The following is a 24520-nucleotide window of genomic DNA, read 5'->3' as shown; positions in this document are numbered from 1 at the left end:
CCTGCATCAAAGTCGGCGACTATATGGCTCTCTAGTTCTTTTATAGCGAGTCTTGCCAACTCCTTTTCCGTGGCATCAGTCCCTTATGCGCCATCAACTACTATATTTATCTCCCCCCTCGTCGGACCGTGCCAAGAAGCGCAATTTTAATAGCCCCGTATGATTTATGTATAGGAACAACTAGCCCATGTCCCCCTAAAAATTCATTGACGGAATTCCAAAATATGGTATATTCATATTTTCTCCTTCGCGCCTTTTACTGGTAGCTGTATTATTTTCTAAGGTTAATTTGAATAGAAATACTGTTTATGTTAAAAATGTAACGATAATAAGAAGGGACTCTAACCAACCGTGAACTGTTACGCTTAAAAATTAGATTATCACTTTTTTTAACGCGTGTGTGTTTTTGGTTGGAAGTGAAGCGCGAATCGTGTCTCGAATGCAATTTCGGGCCTCAAAGAGTACGCGTTTTTTACGATAGTATCGAGCCGATGTGACCTTAATAAAACCCAATGAACCGTTAATTAGTAAGTGTATACTCGAAAGGTTAAATAACTCGCGTTTCCGCATTGTTCTATCGGTCTATAGCTACGTAGGACTTTATTTGATAACCCTCGTGTACGAAGTTAGGCTTCCCGCGATTGCACTCGCGCTATGCGGGTCTTTACGCCCGATAGTATCTCTTTCCGGTAAAGAGAGTTCGTCGACCTCGTCGGAGCCGCCCTTTTCTGCCAGTATCAAGGTGAATGCTTTAATTAAACTTAAACGACCAGCAGTTTCTATTTAAATAGCGGATGAAATGGCGGCAGGAAGCGCTTCCAATCCCAGTACGCTTAAGATCTAAACCTTTTCCGTAAACTGCAGGCCCGTAACCAGTCGCGAAAACTCGGGGGCGCTCAAATTGTTTTTGGGGGGGCCAATGCCTTGATACTAAAAATCTTAATTTTTAACTCCCACTCATAAAATTGGCTTTATTTTATTTTATTTTATTATTTTTTTTTAATTTCGACTTCGTTGAAAACAGAATATTTTATTAAAAATACAGTTAACCGATGTTATATGATATTAGTTGGTAGTTGACTCCGGTTGAGCAATTGATTTTGTTTTGGATCGGTCGGATTGGGATGCCCAAGTATTCATTTAGGGGCGCTGAGCATCCCCTGGCGCCCCCCCCCCCCCAATATACGGGCCTGGTAAACTGTTTCATTTACAGTTTTCAGCGTTAATTTTTACGGTACGTAAAACGAACGCGGCTTGTACCTTCTTCCCTGGCTTAATTCGTCTTCCATAAATAATGAGTTCCGAATGAAATCTTGGATTCTGGTCTCTCTTATATGGGTGGAAAGCGCCTGGTCCTTTTATAGCGTAATAGGTCGCCGCTAATGAGCTCTAGATAGTTGCCCGACCGAATCGGCCCGACCGAGAGATCCTTTACCGCTTTGGGTTGACAGCGGGTGGGAAGGCGCGAGCCCTGTCCACTTTCAGTCGCGATGGTCTCAACGTGGGTCGTCCCGAAGAGCGCGACTACCTTGGTTGGCTAGCGTGTTCCAGAGTGACAGTCGATCTGGGGGTTAAATAATTGATAAGTGTAGGAAGAGAATACGTATAGTGGCCCCACCTAGGCGTGGTTCGCTCTCTTTTTGGCCTACGACCAATCGCGGGTTTCATCCGCCGCTCATTTCCTTTTCCGAGCGTTGCAACGGGCCGCTCTTCTCATCTTGGCCAAGTTGACTATCTCGGAAGCTTTCGGGTGCTCCCCTTTCGCTTTTCTTATAAATCTGGCGTGCTTCAGGTAGGCTGACTTTTCTCGTCATCCTTGGCTAGTGACTCTGCCTTTTAAGAGGTTACTCGTGTTTGGGTGTACTTCGCGTTTGACGGTTTGGAAATATGCTAAAAACGTTGCTCGAAGGCTAGGGCTGCGCCGGTACTCGAACATCATCCAAGGTTGCCACACGTCTGGGAAAAGTCGGGGAATTTAAAAATGGGCCTAAAAAGTCGGGGAATTTTAAGAATTTGTCAGAATTTAGGGAAATGTCAGGGAATTTAAAAATGGTCCTAAAAAGTTGGGGAATTTTAAGAATTTGTCAGAATTTAGGGAAATGTCAGGGAATTTAAGAATAGGCCTAAAAAGTCAGGGAATTTTAAGAATTTGTCAAAATTCATGGAATAGTCGGGGAATTTAAAAATGGGCCTAAAAATTCAAGGAAATATCAGGGAATTTTAAGAATTTGTCAAAATTCAGAGAAAAGTCAGGGAATTTAAAAATAGGCCTAAAACGTCAGGGAAATGACAGGGAATTTTAAGAATTTGTCAAAATTCAAGGAAAAGTCCGGGAATTTAAGAATAGCCCTTAAAACTCAGGAAATTTAAAAATAGGCATAAAACGTCAGGGAAATGTCAGGGAATTTAAAAATGGGCCTAAAAAGTCAGGGAATTGACAGGGAATTTTAAGAATTTGTCAGAATTCAGGGAATTGACAGGGAATTTTAAGAAGTTGTCAAAATTCAGGGAATTCAATTTTATTTCGGCAATTTTTGAAGGTAATTTTACTCTAGATCTATGACCAATTCTTTGATCATCATTTATTTGTTTGGCTAATTTTATCAACATTGCAATAACCTTTTACTGAAATATGGGTCCTTTTAAAATTATTAATTTCTGATAAAATTAAAATATAAAATTAAAATTTTGGCCATAAAAAGTCAGGGAAACTCTCTTAAAATGCTCAAGGTAAAACTGGGAATATTCGGGGGAATTTGAATCTCAAAATTTGGTGGCAACCCTGTCATCGATTACTCGGCATTTTTTAATCGATCTTGACCTCGAATAAGTAATTGGAAAATACTCGTCGACTATCGACTACCAAAAAATTGCATAGTCGGGTCGGAGTCGGGTACTCGATTACTCGAATAAGCGGCTCTAAGTTCAAAGAGGGCTTTTTGCAACTTTTTGGGGTGTTAATAATAAATGTTACCTACAAACCCTACCATCAACAAAGGCTTTGAATGACCTTGGGAATGGATCACGGTTTTTAATACGTAGTGCGCCTGCGCGGTTTTTCTCCAAACAATATTATTAAGTTTCGGTTGATGTATCTTCACGATTTCGGATGTCGGCCGGCGTTAGGACTTAGGAGTCTTAACTTCTTAAGAAATATACGGACAGACAGTACATTAATAATTTTAAAAATGTATATTGTATTGTTATTTTACTATTAATTACTATAATTAGGCTATTAGCCTAGTATACTAGTCTTTTATATCCCACTAGTTACTAAGGTTACTTAAGTTGTGTAAGCTGTTATTCATTTAAATTAAAGGAATATTTTTCAGCATTAAAAGTTAGGAAATTAAATTTAAAATGAGTATAAACTAATTACTCGAATATAATCAGCTCCTAACCAAGTACTCGATATCACGACTCGTTAAAAATATCACTCGAGGTTTTTTCTAAATTACTTGACTTGAATAAGATAATTTCTTCTGAATCAAATACTCGACTCGACTTCAATATTACTCGACTGGAATACTCGATGAAAAAATTGTTAAAACCACTTCACGCACAGCCCTATCGAAGGCGATTTCTCTCTGCTATAAAAGTCCGTTTGTAGTAGTGTTGTAAGTCGGAAAATTTTCCGGAAAATGACCAAGGCCTTTTTCCGGAAAATTTTCCGTATTTTTCCGAAAAAAATAAAAAAACGTTTTCATTCCATGATTAGTCTAGTATATTGTTTGCAAATTGAAATAAAGCGGTATTTTCGCCTAATTTTTTCGAATCTGAAAGTAAAACTAAACCTCTAGACTAGTTTAAACTGATTAACAATGTAACGCTATTAATGTTTTGTAGTATGTTTACTGATATTAGACATTTTATATCGATAAAAAGTTCAAAACATTAAAAACCCTTAAAAGGTAATTTAAGTTTCAAATTTTTATTTTTCCGATCTGGAAAATTTTCCGTGTTTTATTTTTCCGAAAAATTGACAACACTGGTTTGTAGAGATGAGTGGAGATGAAATGTTGACTTTTAAAAAGTTCGCGTGCTGAGTGTGATTTTGATTATCTACAAATATTTTTGTATTATAAATTTGTATTTTCGCGTGTACTCGAAAGTAGGTGAGGTGCTAAGGATGGTGACGGAGGACTCAAGAGGGAATTCTGTTCTTCCCTCTTGAGTCGGTGACCCATAGCAACCGAATTGACTTCGGTTAAAAATACATGGAATAATTTAACGCATTTCTCAATGTCCTATTTTTTAAGCGCTTTAAAAAATATGAATACAGGTCTCTGTCTACATGGAATATATTGTCTTTTGTTATGACATTCTTAATTGCTTTAAAAAATCTTCCGGTACTTAACCCAATTTCCATAAAAAAAACCACGGTATAATTTAGACACTGGTTCAATTTTTTTTTAATAATCCAAATATGTAACAATCTTTAATCAAAATATTTTATTCGTGTAATCTTAAAAATACAATTAACAGGCAACCCATTATCCGGTCCGTAAATAAAAGTAGTTTCTAGGAAGATCATTAATTCTGGCGAAGAAAAGGTGGTGCGACAGATCATCTCGTTATAACGCGAAACAACGAGAAGTTCTTTTGCGTTTCACCAGATAAGGATAGGCCTTAATTACTTTTCGATAGTTTAAATTCTTTGTACAAAGACGCGGGATTTTCTTAACCTTCAACGAGCGTTCTATTTTTTGCCAGTGGTAAGCGCCTATCAATGGCCGGGAATTCATTCGAATTCACGCGAAACAAACTTTGTTTATTATTCATTCTTCTCTAAGCCGTCTTTCTCGAATTGGAGGGACTCGTAAATTTAAGATAAAGCGATTTTCGGATGCTTCCGGTATCGCTGTCACGGTTAAACCGGCTTTTTCCTAATTAGCAATTAAATTTCAACTTGACTTTGGACCTATTAGCACGAAGTACAAGGACTATTTCGGGATTTTTCACTCGCCGTACACGGATGGAAAGAGAATAATTCACTTTATTGATTTCGTTTTGCATAGTTCGTTATTTTTCTTCCACGTGATCCACGGTGGTCTAAATAGAATCTACACAGTCGATGAATACCGGAATCAATTTAATGACCTTGGCGATGTTCGCTGGGGATTTTATTTTTGCTTAAGGGGGAAGAATACAGTAAAATACTCTTTTTCGTTCAAGCTGAACGTTTCTGTTTTAACAATTGCATAATTGAATTATATTTTTCTTATTAGGCCGAACCTTCCTCTAGTGCTTGAAATAATTTTGATAATTCTAATATTAATAGTTAACGAGATATAAGGTCCTAACTAAAGGGTAGTTTGGGCGCTTGCTCAACTTGTTTAGCTCCGGGGGTCCGAATTAAAACGTAATAACTTAATTACTTTTAAATTTAAAATTGTCAAAATTATTTAGTCACTAAACAATAGGCAGCTATACACTTAAATATTAATTTTACAAGTTAAAATACAAAATTAAAAGAGTTCAGCTTGAAATAGCGCGAAAGTAGACAATGGCTACTGTAGTCTTCCCCCTTAAAGGGAATATAATCTCAAATAGTTGGTGTTACGTTTGCAGCTTTGACCGCTCTTGCCTTTGTCTTTAGAAATGTTTGGCGCCACTGTACAGGGTAATTTGGAAAAATTGAAGGGGTCTTCCATTCAGATTGCCTTGCAGGTTATATTCCCTTTAATGATCGTCCATCGGAGATAACGAGATAAGGTTGGACCTCCAACAAATTCAAATTAAAAAAAATTAATTTTTGATACTAGATAATTTATTTCATTACTTTTTTATTTAATTAACGGGAATTATATTTCAATCTCGCATTTCCTATAAAACATGTCATCAGCTTAATTAAAATGCAATTGACCGAATTTTCTAGTCTTTGAGAATATGGTTTTATGGTGAACTTTCTGAGCGTGATATAGTAGGGTTGCCACAGTACCTGTAATATGAAAATTAACCTAATTGTCCAGAAATTTTAAGAATTAAAATTAAAACGTCATGGAAAAGTTAATTTAATTTGGGTTGCAAATAAAAACAAGTTTCGACTTAAAAAGTTTGGAAATGGTCAGGGAAAACCTTGGAAAAGACCTTTCTATAAACTCCTACCGAAACAGGCCAAATATTTTTACGAAGAGAACATAGCGCTACTTCAGTAGGACTTGAAATCTGATTTATTCTTTGGTTTTAAATTTTTGCTACCGTCATTCCTATTTGATTGGTATTTTCTGAAGCGTCACCCGTAAAGTCTCTTTCAAAATTAAGCTAAGGTAGCCTAAGTGAAGATAGTATATTTCAAAATATAGTAAGTCATTATCTGAACTATTCTCGAAATTAATGAGATATAGTTAATTAACTATTTATAATGGTTTGTATAAAACTATAACCGTTAAATGAGTAGGATTTTGATCAAAAATCCACTATTTATCCCGACAACCAGGTTGACAGGTTTGCCAGATAATCCTTTTTTGAGCTTCCCTGGTTCATGAAAAATTGGGCCGAACCTTCTGCCTCTCTATATACAAAAGAAAATAAGTAGAAGGAAAGTGATGACGAGACATCGATCCCGGGTTCGGGTTTGGGTTCGGGATCGAAATCCGGGATTTAAGGGATGAAATGGGGGTAAAATCGTCGAAAAGTCAATATATTTATGATATTTCTCGCGACGATTTGTTTTTTCGTATATCAACATATTGTGTCCAGGCCAACTTGTTCATTTATCTACGCTTATCTCGAAAGATACTTGAACGTATATCTTATCAAGTTTTATCGTACGGAATAAGTTGAAATGATGTAAAAATTGATAACCTAGGCGACGCGTGCGCAGATTACCCCGGGGGACGCGGTTAATTTGAATTTAAGAGTGTTTTGACGTCATGGAATATTCGTTGTTAAAGTAGAATGGAAATATTTTTAAACTTCACGAGTATTTCTTAAAAGAATATCTCGATCGCGTTTTATCGTACGAAATAAGTGGAAATTATGTAAGTTGTATGATTAATAACCTAGGCAGGAAGATAGCGCGCGCGTGCGCGGATTACCTGGGAGGCGCGGATTGCCCAGGGAGCGCGGTTAATTTGAATTTAAAACATGGATTCCCTCTCCGAAATAATTCATGTACCCAAAATTGGACCGCAAGTTTTTTTATTTTAGGGGAATCTCTATGGGAGTTTAACATTACAATAAAGCTAATAGGTCCAGTTTGGGGTACATTTGGTCCGAAATGGGGTACATAGGGCCGAAAATGGTGACTTTGGTCGTTTTAAGGGTACTTTTGGTCTATTTTGGTCCATTTTTGGGTACATCAGAAAAGCAGTTGGAAAAACGAAGAGCCTTATTTTTTTTTCCACCCATCTCCAAACTCCAAAAAATTATTGCTTTAATTTATTTATCGCTTCCGTAGGTATAAAATAAGATAAAAACCACTTACCTATATTTTAATTACGGTAAATTAAAAATACTTAATTAGTGTACTAAGTTACGTTTAAAAGAACCTTTTGTAACAATTCCAATATGTAAATATAGGTATAAGGATTGAAAAAATATTTTAAGTGGTTTTACTGATAAACTCTAAAGGAATTTAACTTTAAAGGGTATCTTAGATTATTGTTTTTATTTTATTCAAGTTGAAAACGTATTAAGAGTCCTTCAAAGTACTATAAAAGGATTTTATTTACGAACTTAATTCATATTTTCTTCAAACTTTCAATTCGCTTTTATTACTATTTAAATACGGTAAAATATAATTCTTATACACAAATATAGTCAGAAAGATACTATAAAACACTAAAATTAAAATTAAATTAAATTTGTGTGGATAAGATTTGTAAATATCATTTTGAAACTAATAACTTTCACGCTTTATTTAAGTCAAGCCAATAAAAACAATTACCTATATTTTAAATACGGTAAAATATAAATACATTTCCGATATATAAATAGGTAGAATAACACTATGAAAAGTTCCTTTTTCTTCTTTTAATACGACAACACACAACTCTGATACGCAAATATATAAAGAAAATATAAAAAAAAAATTTACTCTACGTTCGATACGTTAAAATACATTTCCGATACACAAATATAGATAAAGAAATACTATAAAATGTAAAAAGGTAGAAAAATACTACACATTAACCATTATGAATTTAAGCTTACAACATCCTTCACGTATAGAGCATAACATATATGTTCAGAGTTAACTTGTTTCCTCGTTATCTTTATCGCATGTGTTTTAAATAGCGTATGGAATAAGTTAAGAATGTACTGAAATGGTGTATGTTTAAACCTCGTAGAATAAAGAGTAAAACATATGTTCAGAGTCGGCTTGATTACTAAAGCGAATAACACAGAGACGTTTCCGGTGTAGTCACGTAGGAAGAAAAATACTACAACACTCTCTATACTCTACATTCAACACGTTAAAATATACTTCCGAAATGCCAATATAGGTAGTAAAATACTACAAAATCTCTATACTTTACCTTCAATACGTTAAATTACATTCCAATATGTAAATATAGGAGTAAAAATACTACAAAAGCCTCTTTTCTTGGCGTTCAATATGTTAAAATAGATTTCTGAAATGCAAATGTAGGTAGTAAATACTACAAAATCTCTATACTCTACCTTCAATACGTTAAATTACATTCCAATATGTAAATATAGGTAGTAAATACTACAAAAGCCTCTTTTCTTGGCGTTCAATATGTTAAAATAGATTTCTGAAATGCAAATATAGGTAGTAATTACTACAAAAGCCTCTTACTCTACGTTCAATACGTTAAATTAATGATATGCCTCCGATCGAATCGTTCATTTTTTCCTATTTAAATATACGCATCTAAATCTAGTGTTCGGCAGTCGATTAATTTTTATCCACAAATTTTCCGATTTATTTAAAAAACGTTGGTAAAAAGAATATCATTTTAACTTATTTAATTGTGTTTTTTACCAAACCAAGCATTTATTTGAATAAAAGTGGTATTTATTTAAATAACCAATAGTTAAATAAAAATTGTTAAATGTTTAAATAATCGAAAGTGAACAAGCCTATTTTTTAAATAAAACAAACAGACTTTAGAGTTGATAAGATTTGTAAATATCATTTGAAACTAATAATTTTCACGCTTTATTTAAGTCAAGCAATTAAATTTTTAAAAATGAAAGAAGTTAAACAATATAAAAATTTGTAAATATTGTAAATATTTTTAGGTAATAAAGAAATTAAGAAATGTTTTAATTAAAATATCTTTCATTTTCTACTACATTTTTAAAAATGAAAGAAGTTTAACAATATAATTATTCTAATATAATATCAAAATCAGGTATTATTTAAAGTACAAATGCATAATTTAGTGAAGCAATTCTTATTTAAATACTTTTATTTAATTAATTTGTGTATCTGAAATGTATTTATTGAATAATAAGTGGGTTTTACTATTTATCACGGTTTTTTATATATATATATATATATTGGAATTGTTACAAAAGGTTCTTTTAAACGTAACTTAGTACATTAATTTATTTTGGAAGTTCAAAACGTATTAAGAGCCCTTCAGAGTACTATAAAAGGATTTCATTTACAAACTAAATTAATATTTTCTTCAAACTTTCAATTCGTTATAATTTGAATTTAAGTGAAAACATCATGGATAATAGGTGCGTAATCTACTATTAGACCGAACGGATTAAAAAATACTTAAAGTAAGTGGTTTTACTGATAAACTAAAGGAATTTAACTTTAAAGGGTATCTTAGATTATTGTTTTTAATATTATTCAAGTTCAAAACGTTTAAAGAGTCCTTCAAAGTAATTTAAAAGAATTTTATTTACGAACTAAATCCATATTTTAGAAGTTAGTTTGTATGAAATACTTACTAATACCTGAAAAATAGACTTTAGAGTTGATAAGATTTGTAAATATCATTTGAAACTAATAATTTTCACGCTTTATTTAAGTCAAGCAATTACATTTTTAAAAATGAATGAAGTTAAACAATATAAAAATTTGTAAATATTGTAAATATTTTTAGGTAATAAAGAAATTAAGAAATGTTTTATTTAAAATATCTTTCATTTTCTACTACATTTTTAAAAATGAAAGAAGTTTAACAATATAATTATTCTAATATAATTTCAAAATCAGGTATTATTTAAAGTACAAATGCATAATTTAGTGAAGCAATTCTTATTTAAATACTTTTATTTAATTAATTTGTGTATCTGAAATGTATTAATTGAAAAATAAGTGGGTTTTACTATTTATCACGGTTTATATATATATATATATATATATATATATATATATATATATATATATATATATATATATATATATATAAACCGTGATAAATAGTATATATATATATATATATATATATATATATATATATATATATATATATATATTGGAATTGTTACAAAAGGTTCTTTTAAACGTAACTTAGTACATTAATTTATTTTGGAAGTTCAAAACGTATTAAGAGCCCTTCAGAGTACTATAAAAGGACTTCATTTACAAACTAAATTAATATTTTCTTCAAACTTTCAATTCGTTATAATTTGAATTTAAATGAAAACATCATGGATTATAGGTGCGTAATCTACTATTAGACCGAACTAATAAAAAAAATACTTAAAGTAAGTGGTTTTACTGATAAACTCTAAAGGAATTTTGGAATTTTCTAGAATAGCAAAGTAAAACTAAAACGTAAACCAAGTTTAAAACGAAACTAATAACTGGGAGAAAGGTTGAAGTAAGTAATTTTTTTTGATTTTTTGGTTTTTTAATTTTGAGTTCCCTATATTATTATAAATTAAATTAAATATAATTTTTGAAAATTTGTGATAAAAGATCTGCTCCTTCGTGTTTTACATATATTTAAAAACTCGAGATTTTAATGAATTGTTTTCAAAGCATGAAAAATATAGCAGATCCTTTGATTTTAATTGTAGTTAGTAGTTACTTAAAAAAAAGTCGCTAGCTGACTTGGAGCTGGTGTAGTTAAATTTTAAAAATGTGTATTTTAAATTTTGTTTGTAAAAGTTTTTTTGAAAAAGTTTAGTATTATAGTTTAAAATTATTAAATAAAACAAAATATAAATTATACATTTGGTTTAGTATTTTACTATTGCAAGTAAAATTAATAGTAATTTCAATTACTTTTTTAGTTTTTTTTTGACAAATATGCAAACTATTTAGTTATTTCAAAAACAAATACGTCGAATTATTTGGTATTCGAAATACTATTGGTTAGTTTTTATATCTTTAATTTTATTTTTCAGAACAATTTCTCTTTGTCTAGCTTCTTCTAACTTTAATTTAGATGGCCTTAAAGCCAAGTATTTAACAAATTTTGTAACCAAGTAGATGGAGCTTTAAACAATTTTTCAGTCATGTAGTCAAGGAAATGTTCAAATATACGTGTATTTGGTCATTTTGATGGTCAAATAGCCCAGTATGGAACTGCGAGATGATAGTCAGACATTGAGACGCGGGTGGCGCCCGTGCCCCAGCGTCCGCGCCCTCGCCCTGATGGTGCCTCGAGCCTCCTTCGACGTCTGAAATGTGAAATGGGGCACCAGCTCCAAGTCAGCTAGCGACTTTTTTTTAAGTAACTACTAACTACAATTAAAATCAAATGATCTGCTATATTTTTCATGCTTTGAAAACAATTCATTAAAATCTCGAGTTTTTAAATATATGTAAAACACGAAGGAGCAGATCTTTTATCACAAATTTTCAAAAATTATATTTAATTTAGTTTATAATAATATAGGGAACTCAAAATTAAAAAACGAAAAATCAAAAAAAATTACTTACTTCAACCTTTCTCCCAGTTATTAGTTTCGTTTTAAACTTGGTTTACGTTTTAGTTTTACTTTGCTATTCTAGAAAATTCCAAAATTCCTTTAGAGTTTATCAGTAAAACCACTTACTTTAAGTATTTTTTTTAATTAGTTCGGTCTAATAGTAGATTACGCACCTATAATCCATGATGTTTTCATTTAAATTCAAATTATAACGAATTGAAAGTTTGAAGATAATATTAATTTGTAAATGAAATCCTTTTATAGTACTCTGAAGGGCTCTTAATACGTTTTGAACTTCCAAAATAAATTAATGTACTAAGTTACGTTTAAAAGAACATTTTGTTACAATTCCTATATATATATATATATATATATATATATATATATATATATATATATATATATATAAAACCGTGATAAATAGTAAAACCCACTTATTTTTCAATTAATACATTTCAGATACACAAATTAATTAAATAAAAGTATTTAAATAAGAATTGCTTCACTAAATTATGCATTTGTACTTTAAATAATACCTGATTTTGAAATTATATTAGAATAATTATATTGTTAAACTTCTTTCATTTTTAAAAATGTAGTAGAAAATGAAAGATATTTTAAATAAAACATTTCTTAATTTCTTTATTACCTAAAAATATTTACAATATTTACAAATTTTTATATTGTTTAACTTCATTCATTTTTAAAAATGTAATTGCTTGACTTAAATAAAGCGTGAAAATTATTAGTTTCAAATGATATTTACAAATCTTATCAATTCTAAAGTCTATTTTTCAGGTATTAGTAAGTATTTTATAAAACTAACTTCTAAAATATGGATTTAGTTCGTAAATAAAATTCTTTTAAATTACTTTGAAGGACTCTTTATACGTTTTGAACTTGAATAATATTAAAAACAATAATCTAAGATACCCTTTAAAGTTAAATTCCTTTAGTTTATCAGTAAAACCACTTACTTTAAGTATTTTTTAATCCGTTCGGTCTAATAGTAGATTACGCACCTATAATCCATGATGTTTTCATTTAAATTCAATTTATAACGAATTGAAAGTTTGAAGAAAATATTAATTTAGTTTTTAAATGAAATCCTTTTATAGTACTCTGAAGGGCTCTTAATACGTTTTGAACTTCCAAAATAAATTAATGTACTAAGTTACGTTTAAAAGAACCTTTTGTAACAATTCCAATATATATATATATATATATAAAAAAAACCGTGATAAATAGTAAAACCCACTTATTTTTCAATAAATACATTTCAGATACACAAATTAATTAAATAAAAGTATTTAAATAAGAATTGCTTCACTAAATTATGCATTTGTACTTTAAATAATACCTGATTTTGAAATTATATTAGAATAATTATATTGTTAAACTTCTTTCATTTTTAAAAATGTAGTAGAAAATGAAAGATATTTTAATTAAAACATTTCTTAATTTCTTTATTACCTAAAATATTTACAATATTTACAAATTTTTATATTGTTTAACTTCTTTCATTTTTAAAAATGTAATTGCTTGACTTAAATAAAGCGTGAAAATTATTAGTTTCAAATGATATTTACAAATCTTATCAACTCTAAGTATCTTTCTGACTATATTTGTGTATAAGAATTATATTTTACCGTATTTAAATAGTAATAAAAGCGAATTGAAAGTTTGAAGAAAATATGAATTAAGTTCGTAAATAAAATCCTTTTATAGTACTTTGAAGGACTCTTAATACGTTTTCAACTTGAATAAAATTAAAAACAATAATCTAAGATACCCTTTAAAGTTAAATTCCTTTAGAGTTTATCAGTAAAACCACTTAAAGTATTTTTTTCAATCCTTATACCTATATTTACATATTGGAATTGTTACAAAAGGTTCTTTTAAACGTAACTTAGTACACTAATTAAGTATTTTTAATTTACCGTAATTAAAATATAGGTAAGTGGTTTTTATCTTATTTTATACCTACGGAAGCGATAAATAAATTAAAGCAATAAATTTTTGGAGTTTGGAGATGGGTGGAAAAAAAATAAGGCTCTTCGTTTTTCCAACTGCTTTTCTGATGTACCCAAAAATGGACCAAAATAGACCAAAAGTACCCTTAAAACGACCAAAGTCACCATTTTCGGCCCTATGTACCCCATTTCGGACCAAAAGTACCCCAAACTGGACCTATTAGCTTTATTGTAATGTTAAACTCCCATAGAGATTCCCCTAAAAGAAAAAAAACTTGCGGTCCAATTTTGGGTACATGAATTATTTCGGAGAGGGAATCCATGTTTTAAATTCAAATTAACCGCGCTCCCCGGGCAATCCGCGCCTCCCAGGTAATCCTGCCTAGGTTATTAATCATACAACTTACATAATTTCCACTTATTTCGTACGATAAAACGCGATCGAGATATTCTTTTAAGAAATACTCGTGAGATTGGTTCAAGTGTCAAGCGTACTACAATGATATTAAAATGAAGTTTAAAAATATTTCCATTCTACTTTAACAACGAATCATGACGTCAAAACACTCTTAAATTCAAATTTACCGCGTCCCCCGGGGTAATCTGCGCACGCGTCGCCTAGGTTATCAATTTTTACATCATTTCAACTTATTCCGTACGATAAAACTTGATAAGATATACGTTCAAGTATCTTTCGAGATAAGCGTAGATAAATGAACAAGTTGGCCTGGACACAATATGTTGATATACGAAAAAACAAATCGTCGCGAGAAATATCATAAATACATTGACTTTTCGACGATTTTACCCCCATTTCATCCCTTAAATCCCGGATTTCGATCCCGAACCCAAACCCGAACCCGGGATCGATGTCTCGTCATCACTTTCCTTCTACTAAAATAACCACATAAGTAGTATTTTATAGAATGGTCTGTTTGAATCTGAAAACTAGCAAACCTGTTAGGTCAGTTTACGGTAGAACCATGCTAATAACAAAAATTACATTTGAGTAGGGATGCTCCGATATAACGGCCTAGTTTTCTAATATCGGCATCAATATCGGCTTAAGCGAAGCCGATAATGACCGATACCGGTATTAGAAAAATACTTTCAGACAACATTTAAAAATAAGAAAATTATCGATTAACTAATGATAATATTACATTTGATTGGCCGCCCTACGTACGCCAGACTTCAGAAGCAGATCATTCCATTGTTTAGACAGGGGGTTACGGGTGTAAACAAATAAAAACTACGATATTCGATTTATGATAGGAAATATGTCTCAAGTAAAATGAAAAGAAACATATTCGGATATGCTCTTGCAAACCTTTTTAATGAAAAGTTAGAATAAATTGATATGACAGTGCACTGAACCGTCTTTTATAATGATGTTATCATATACACTACTGTTATGATAGACAACTGTATACCCATATCGCTGCATCCCTATTTTTGAGGAAGATTAAAATATTTCAAACTTGAAGTTATTTTGTTTGAATATTTTTTGATAAATTATCCTTGCTCCGTAACAGCCGGTATTAGACCAATCTTTGTCAGTTTCCGGGTGGCGCCACACTCACGTACGAGTTCGAAAATACAAGTTGTTTGAAAAATTACATTGTTTTTTTCTATTTTCATTGTTTTCCGACGAATATAATTCAATAATGGGAATAATTTCATGAACATACTTTCTTTTGACCGAAGGTAACGAACCCTATTGTTGAGGGCTGTGAATTTCAATACCTTCATTGTCAACGGAGGAGGTCTAGACGAGATGTCGACAGAAACACGGTCGCGTTTACCTCCCGCAACAGCTGCCAAAGGGTCTAATTGTAATCTGGGGTGGCTCCCTCGTCATTCTGAAGCCGGTGCGTAGCTGTCAGAACACTTCTACAGGCGTTTAGTCTATTTTTGACCTACTACATGACATGTTAAGTAATCCGTACGAAGGAGAAGATGATTTTTGAGTTGTCACTTGTTCACAAATTACGTAACGTTACAAGGGGGGAGGGAGTTTGTGAATGCTTGACTATAGTTATTGTAAGGAGCTGTTGGCTCGCGTGGCACGAAGGGCTTGCCACCACCCTCCTACGCGTTATAACCCGGCCACCCGAATTAATGGCTTTAAAAGTCGCTTGATGTCTTAGGCCTACTGGAACCTAAATTATCAATTATTATTATAAGGAAAACTAACAATATCCTATATTTGTTATTATCATTTACTAGCTGGGTTACCCGGTATTTCCCGGGGAAGTATGAATATTTGAATGATAAGGTCGTAGTATCTCTTCTTATGAAAATTTTAACAAATGTTTCGATGATTATTTAACTATTTGAATTTTTTTATATACTTAAATTACAATTTAACATTTCTTATACAATAAAAACCAAGGAATACCTAGAAAAAAGCGCCAGTGACGAAACTCAGAAATAGAACCCAATATAACCAACTTGTTAATGACAATTTTAACCAATTATACGTTGACTACATAATAATTTGCCTTTTATTATACGGCCTATAGGCTTTAAAAAATACAATAATTTAAGCTTTTTTCGTATGTATGCCTAAAGAATTAAGAAACTCGGTCTTTCGGCTAAGATCAAAGTGTAGTATCTTGTATATAGCGTATATACCTAGTTATTAAATTAATTCAATTAATTAAAGTTGTTTTGCCGACCGTAACCGTCGAAACCCACAGTCAGGGTACCATGTGATAGTATACCAAATGTGGTGAAAACTGTAGATTCCTATAGCGGACAAACATATATATAATAATAATATGCTCTTTCTAACATTCAAAAAATAAATAGACTTAATTTTAATAAAAATTAAATAATTTTAAGGTTTAGGGTGCTATTGTACTTGTGACGTAATTTGGAGGGTTGGGGTCTTTTGAGTGGTAACTCTTCCTTACGAGGGAGAGGGGGGTGTGAACTTTCGCGTTTTTTTTTCAAATGGGTGCTGCCATCTTTCGTTCGAACATGATGTAACACGGGGCCCCAAAAATGGCGGCCTCTATTAGACACTAGCTAAATGAGGCTATTAGGAAGTCTGCAATCGCGAGAGCAATAGAGAGAGTAATCGGTGATTAGTCGTGACACAGGCGGCGTCGGAGGGCAGATTGGGAGTGACAGGCATAATACGGTTCCCTCGAGTGGAAAGTGGCCCCTTATTTCCCCTTTAAATTTGAACACTTAAGTTTCAACAAACAACCACCGTTCTGCCATGCCGACCTCTCTTTATCCTGGCTCCTACGTAAGAGCCTCGAGTGACACTACGATGGACGACAGTAGGCGTGGAGGACGCGCCTTCCGCCATTATACTGGCGGCCATAGACTACTGATATATCGCTATAACGTAGACTCTACCGTATTCCCGCCTCGTACGACGCTGCCAATATCCTACGGCCGGCTCGATTGAAGGAAAGCGACTTTAAATAGCTTTGATCGATGCCCTTCCGCTTGAGAAATCTCTGGCAACCCTTATCCCGGGAGGGGGGGGGGTACGTACGTGGTCCCCTTCCAACGCTACGTTGGCGTTTGTAGCACCAGCCACTAGGGTGCGCTCGCTTTTCCCGGTGGTGCCATTTGATCCGACACTTTTTCGATTTCCCCCGTATTTCATTTTCGACCTCCTCCTACATTTCTTTCCTCTTTTTATTAATAGATGGCGGGACCGGGCTTGGATTGGTCCATGGTGCAAGAAATAATCGCCAGCAACGACGAGCGTTTCGAAGCGGTCGTCAACAGCCTCAACATGAGGGTAAGAAGAACTATTATATCTACTCTTATCGGTATCGACATTACCGTTATTTTTGCGGAGGGAAAAGTGCCCGACCAACTTCACAAAAAATCATGCCCTCTTTAAAAGATAAATCATGAAATATCGATACTATTTTCGGCCTTACATTTTTTCTTTCATTGAAAGCAGAAGTAAATGAACCGAAGTTACCGAAATAGCGTTCAGAATCGGAGGGCGTTTTCATTATGAAATGATGAGAAAATCGAGTCAAATAAAAGCAAATTTCCATCCCCGTTTTTTGACGCGATAAATTGCACTTGGGAATTGTGGGTATAGCTATTTCTATGTATAAAAAATGGTTTCATAAAAACAAACGTTTTTATTTTGCCGGAGAAGCGCGCTAAATTTGAAATTCGAGGTTAAAATGTAACTTCATAAGGAAAACGCCTCCAACATGGGGAGTGTAATATTCTCAAATATGTATATATTGCTTATAATTGGGAAGGCTTTGACATTTGGGGCTTTTCGAATTGGCGCGCGGAAAGAGGCGAGAATTCGAAAAGCACGCGTTTTGAAATTGTAAAAAGGTAGTCTTTATTAAAATATAGAACCGAACGGATTAGTTTTATTTAACTCCAAAACCTTCCTAAGCCTAATATCAGGAAAACACGACAGGGAGTATGGCAGTCTGATAACTTCGGTTCATTTACTTTTGTTGAAAGGGAATAGGATATTTTTAATTTTTTTTACTGAATTAAACTTAATTATAGCCAAAAATATGGAATAAAATAGAAAGAATACCACTATATTTAAACGTATGCTACCAAGAATGTATTTATTTATACTCAGGGAGAATGAATATGTCGAGACTATATACGGACACGTTGAGCCCCTAACCCCGTCACGCTAAGGGGGGGGGGGGGAAGGAGGCGGTCTTATTTTTTGCGTCCTCGCAGCAGCGTTAATTAAATCGCGTCGAAAAACGTAATTTTTAAGAACCAATGAGATTGCAGTATTATTTGATTTTATTAAAGCGGAGGAGCATACCGGGGGGCCCAACGGGTGGAATTGGAGAAACGCTAAAAATAATCTCGACATATTCATTCTCCCTGAGTATAAATAAATACATTCTTGATGCTACTATTTATTTTAATTGGCCGAAAAATAACGGTTACATGGACACGCTTTCGTGTACCACCAGCGTGTAATCTGTTACGCTTACTGCTCGACTTTCTGACTCTTTTCTTTTAACTTCAGAAGCTTTCACGGCCGCGAAATTTATAATAATAATACTGAATCTATTTAACCATGAATACGAAAATTTCAGGCTAAATATATATAATCAAAGTTATGATTTTTTTTTTATAAATATAATATATAATATTTAAAAGGAAAAAATGTTTAAACATCCAAAACAAATCCCACTTCTGTCAACAACGAAAAATGTCAGTGATGAATATTAATAAAAACTTATTTAGGTTACGTCAGAGTTAACCCCTTTTACAGAACTGAAAAAAGCATTTAAAAAACTAACTTTATTTTAAAGTTTTTTTACACCATTTATACTCACAACTATTTTGGTATTCGTAGTTAAATTAATTAAATTGTTCAAATCAGGTTTAATTTTAATTGCACGAACTAAATTAACAGGGTTGGCAATTTTTTTATTTAAAAAAAATCAAATAAATCGATTTTTTTTATTTAAATCGGATTTTAATTGTTTTATTTTTTATTTTTATGGATTTTTTGATTTTAATTAATATTTTAAAGTTTTATGTAATTTAGTATCATAATTTTACCTAAAACAAATGTTTTAATTTTGTAAAGACTTATATATGTATTCAATTTATTCTATGATTAATAAATTAATATTAATTTATTAAATTTAAGCTAATAATCATATAGAAGTTTTTATTTTTTAAAACCTATTTTGGTAATTTACAATTAAAATTCGGCTGAATCTCCACTTACAGGTAGATTCCAATGCAACATTAGGGGGAAGTACTAGAAAGATTGCATTTAAACCTAAATTATAGCAATTGGCGAGGTTTTTATTTTTCAAAAATACTAAATAAAAATCATTGATTTAAATCAATGATTTTTATTTCTTTTAATCATTGATTTAAATCGCGATTTAATTCAAGTTGATTTAAATTAGCCAACCTTGTAAATTAAGAGTTAATCGAATTTATCTTGCACGTTTTTTTGAAGAATAAATAACGTTTTTACGACTGATACTAGTTGGCGCTAGATGACATGATTAACTAATTGTTTTGGGTTACATTTTAGTATTTTAAAAATTCTGTTCATAATTTGAAATGACGTTAAACCTTGGCTATAAGCGAACCGGGGTGAAGCGATTTCGCACGTGTGAACCCTGAATTATCGTCGACGGTCAAAACTGGTATTCAAACAGACCTACACAGTTAGAAAAAAGGGTTTCCATGGGTTTTATTAAGGTTTGCTTTGGGTTTAAAAAAGGTTTAGGAAAAAATTATAAACCCTTAAGGTTTGTTTTGGCAACTTGCATGGTTTGAAAAGGGTTTAAATGTTTGAAGGAAACCCCTATAGGTCAATGGAAAACCCTTAGGATTCCAATTTAAGAACCTATAGAAAAAAATTATCACTTTTTAAAACCCTTTTCAAACCCTGCACGTTTTAAACTATCTCACGATATCTACGCCAAAATGGTTTCTCTAAACATCGTTACAATCATACATCTTTCGGTGGTTCTGTGGTAAAACGCCCGCCTGTCGTGCTAGAGGGCTTGGGTTCGAAACGCACCCGTTGCAATCGCCAAAATTTGTTAATTACTTTTAATTTAATCTATAAATACAGAAAGTGCTCATTGTTAAGCCTTGTGGGTTTGAAAATTTCCGTTAAAGGGTTTTGGAGGGTTTGAATTTGTGGATTTTTTTTTAAGAACCTTGGGGGTTTATAATAAAACCCTTTTTTCTAACTGTGTAAACTGAGTTTTAAGCTCTAGTGTGACCGTGGCTTAAATAATTTCTTGATATGAATTTACGCTCCTAAATCAAACGCGAGGGGTCGGTCATTTGGCCAAATCCCGTACAAAATTTGGAAAAAAATCCACAAATCCAAAATCCACCAATTTTGCTCCTATAGACTTTGTATGACAAATCCACAATAAAAAATCCTGGATTTTTTAAAAATCCAAAATCCCGTACCCAAAACAGGTAAATGTCCGACCCCTCGATCAAACGACAATCAACGTAACCTTTATACGCGCCTCCTTTAGTAATAAAACCCGCCTTACAAAAATATTTCGTGTATTGTAAATACAGTTTTCCTACTCAAAAACGAAACCGACCTTGTTGGGGAAAATATTTATATTTAATCCCAAGGTTGGAACTAAACGAACCGTCGACATTTTCGTACACTTTTTGGCTAAAAATTGTCCACAAAAGGTTGACGTCGAAACGGAACGGATTATTACACGCGAGTAGGTGAAAAGCACCATTATGTCGGCAGTGTTGCGTGAAAAAAAGATAAAGCATTTCGCGTGTGGAGTGTCTCCATCGCGAAATAGCCAAGGGTGTCTTGCCGAATGGGGCGCAAACCGTACCCTATCGCCGCTTTCGACGAGTACTGTCTCTTCGCGGATGGTTGTAGTATAGTATGGAAGGGCTTTGTACTTTGGTCTCTTATTCCGTCTTGTTGTTTTGTTTCCGTTTTTGCGTCATTGTCTCGGCCGCTGCAGGAGTTGTTGGATTTGGTATCGGGTCTTCAGAGCTCGATGGCCGAAGAACAGCAGCGGTTCGACGACCTCCGGGTCAGACTGGACCTATTGGGACCCGGTCACTTGGAAGAACCGGAAGGTGAAACCCTTTCAGTGGCGCTGTGCAGTTCCCAAATGAGATTGGCGCGTCTATGCGCTAGGAATATGAGATGTTTCACCCAGGTAAGCTAAAAAAAAAAATTATCTATTTTTATATTTTTTTCCGTTCGTTTCCTACGTTTTATATATTTTTTTTGGTTTTCATCTTTTTTTATTTCCATCGTTTTAAATTCGATCCCAAGATCTCTCTAAAAATAATCGGATTAAACTCGAAGCTTTCCAAATTATTATTCCTTTCTCTATCCCTTTGGGGTTTCGCAAAATGATGCTAAGTTTAAAGGTCACGTATAGTTCGGATCAGTTAGGAATATACCTCCTTATATATACGGACGGGAATTGTTTTATTTCATTCGATACTAAACGTCACTCCAACTTGAGTGTGTTATTTATAGCTACCTGTATTTGAAATTCTTTGGAGCTTTAACTTTATTAGTCTTTTCCTTTGAAAGTTTCTATTTTATTATAGAAAGGGGTAAATTTGATCTCGCCGAAAATCGTCAAAACCTTTTTTTTTCTACGTAGCTGAGTTAACGTTATTGGAAAGCTAGTAGGTTTTTTTATTCAGAGAAATATTTTTTATACGCCGTTCACGTTCGCTGGGATTTCTACCAAAATTGTTTATTCTAACCCGATATTCTAGTTTTTCGTTGCGTTAAAGTTGTCGGATAACTTTCACTTAGTTCCGTCGCCGTTGGAAAGATGGCGCTAGTTTCTTTACTCGTCTCGACTTTCCTTTAAAAATAAGTCGACATTTATAGAGCTTAAATTGGGTGAAATGATACGTTGTAGTACCGACTTTATGGGGCAATTTTGTTTATTTCTGGCGATAAAGTTCGTCGTGCACGCCGAAATTAAAGGTGGCAGTTATCATTTCACCCGTTCTCGTATAGGGGTCGCTTTCTATCAATTAAAACCCTTTGGTCATTTTTATCCGCGTTTAATTTAGCAGCCCGTGTAGCACTCATTTGCTAGTTTCCGAAGCTTAAGAATCAATACAGTCATTTGGAATAAACGCATCCGCGCGAAATAAGTACGCTTAACGACTAGTTGAAAGAGGATTATTATGAATCCTCTCGCGGATTAGCCACGTTCTCAACGCCCGGAAATTGATTTTTAATGATTAACGCGTCCATACGTAATTGGTAAGCCGTTTACTCGCGAATTTATCACTCTTTGTAATTTGTTTGGAAAGGAAAACTCGTTGGAATGGAAATAAACTGATTCGCGGGTTTATCTCGAAGTATCGACACGGATCTTCAGTTAATTAATAGTTGAGAATTTGTTTTTGGGATGAAATTGATTTAGTTTTTAAATATTTCTATAGACGGGTACTTAGACTGATTGTAATTTGGTTATTGATATTTTTCAAAATTGGTTTATAGGATAAAATTGATTTAGTTTTTAAATATTTCTATAGACGGAAACGTTGACTGATTGTCATTTAATGATTAATATTTTTCAGTATTTTTAGATAGTTTATTTGGATTTTTAAATATTTATACCTAAGATAGGTAAACAACCGGGCTGTTTTAACCCATCAGTAAGCTTTAGTCAAAAATCTAATTTATTTGGGTAAAATTTTGTCAATTTACTTGCATTTACCTAACTTACACATTTTACTAATATTTACCGAAATGTACATGCATTTTTTAACCATTTTAAATAATATAATACAAATTTACTTGTATTTACCCAATTTTGCTTATTTTCTCAAAAAATTTACACATTTACCCAATATAACCTGAATTTACCCAATGTACAATTTCTTTAGTATAATTTATTTTTTTAATATCTAAAAAAAAATCAAAACTATTAAATCTGCGATTTCTCCATGTTAATTTTCATGTAGGTTTTAAGTTATGAAAAACATTTTTTGTTGCCATGGCAAAACTAAAGCCCGTCGAATTTTTTTCCTTTTGTGAAATTTGAAGTTACATAAAGGTCTACTTATCCCCCGAATTTGAACAAAATCGGTGAAAATCACCTCGGGTCGTCTCCTTTTCAGTGTCATTGAGTAATGGACATTTTCCCGTAAATTGAGTTAGGCAAGTTTACCTCGTTTTAGCCTTGAGCGGAACCCACAAACCATTTTAGCCCAATGGAGCGATATGAAGAAACCTTCTTTTTCGGGGGTTTATCCGCGGGCCTGTGAATAATAGAGAGGTTGAGCAACCGACGTTACAAACCCGAACGTCTAGCCTCCGACAAAGTTTCGCGAGCGTTTCGTCAAGCCAACCTGGTAGAGCTGACAGACCTGGAAAAATATTTGAACGTAACCCCGTACAACGCTTTGCTTAATCCCTCCTACTATCGCGGTGCAATCTTGACGGCAACCCCAATACGGTGGCACGCTGTTTGTTACCTTTCCGGCCGCTGTCGATTCTGCTCTGGCAGTGGCGGGGTTTCCATCTTGATAGATATCTCCCCCCGGATCTCCGCTTTCACCCGTAGCATCTTGCTCACTCTCCTCTTCCAGCCGTGGATGGAAGCTGTTCTATCAGCTCGGAAACGAAGCGGGTCACTCGGAATAATTCTTGTTCTTCCTCGAAGAAAGAACAATGTATTTTACGCCGACCCAGCATCGATGCCGCCGGAATTATAATCTGATAAAGGGACAAAGCTCAGAAAGTTAGTTTTTACCCACAATCCCTAGGGATTTGCGTGTATTAGTTTCACGTACTGTGTCCGCCGCCGATGTTCGCATGATGATTTCTCGCGGTACGTACAAAGACACACGATACGTCAATCGATTGGAAATATCATGTCCTCGTCGGCATTGTTAACATTTGTGAGATCAAGGCCCGAAAGTGGGTAATTTGCCCATTTTAGGGATTTTGGGCGATTTTTGAATTTAATTTTACATAATTTTATTATATTAAGACCGACTTGGTTGTAAATTATATTTTTAGTTAGTACCGATTATTTCTGATCGCCCGATACCGGTATTACAAAAATACTTTCAGAAAAACCTTTAAAAATAAGAAAATTCTCGATTAACTAATGATAATATTTTATTTGATTGGCCGCGCCACGTACGCCAGACTTCAAAACTAGATCATACCTTATATGTATCACGTAAAATGAAAAGAAACTTATTCGGATATGCTCTTGCCAACTTTTTTCATGAAA

At 33.1% G+C, this 24520-nt stretch overlaps 1 protein-coding gene across 4 annotated transcripts in view; it reads left to right on the top strand.

Annotated features, from left to right (window-relative positions):
• The window catches only part of LOC149940938 (uncharacterized), an 80399-nt gene that overhangs the window by 14043 nt on the left and 41836 nt on the right, over positions 1–24520 (top strand). For all 4 annotated transcript variants that reach the window (XM_090180191.1, XM_090180194.1, XM_090180193.1 and 1 more), the window contains 2 exons: positions 17458–17553; positions 21254–21454. In XM_090180191.1, coding sequence (XP_090036317.1) covers positions 17458–17553; positions 21254–21454 — 297 coding nt within the window. The remainder of the gene's footprint in view (positions 1–17457; positions 17554–21253; positions 21455–24520) is intronic.

The sequence above is a fragment of the Leiobunum rupestre genome, chromosome 6 (assembly GCF_980474605.1).
Source record: "Leiobunum rupestre chromosome 6, qqLeiRupe1.1.hap1, whole genome shotgun sequence".
NCBI classification, from domain to species: Eukaryota; Metazoa; Arthropoda; class Arachnida; order Opiliones; family Sclerosomatidae; genus Leiobunum; species Leiobunum rupestre.
The sequence above is the reverse complement of the archived record's forward strand: the minus strand, read 5'-3'. Positions and strand labels throughout refer to the sequence as shown.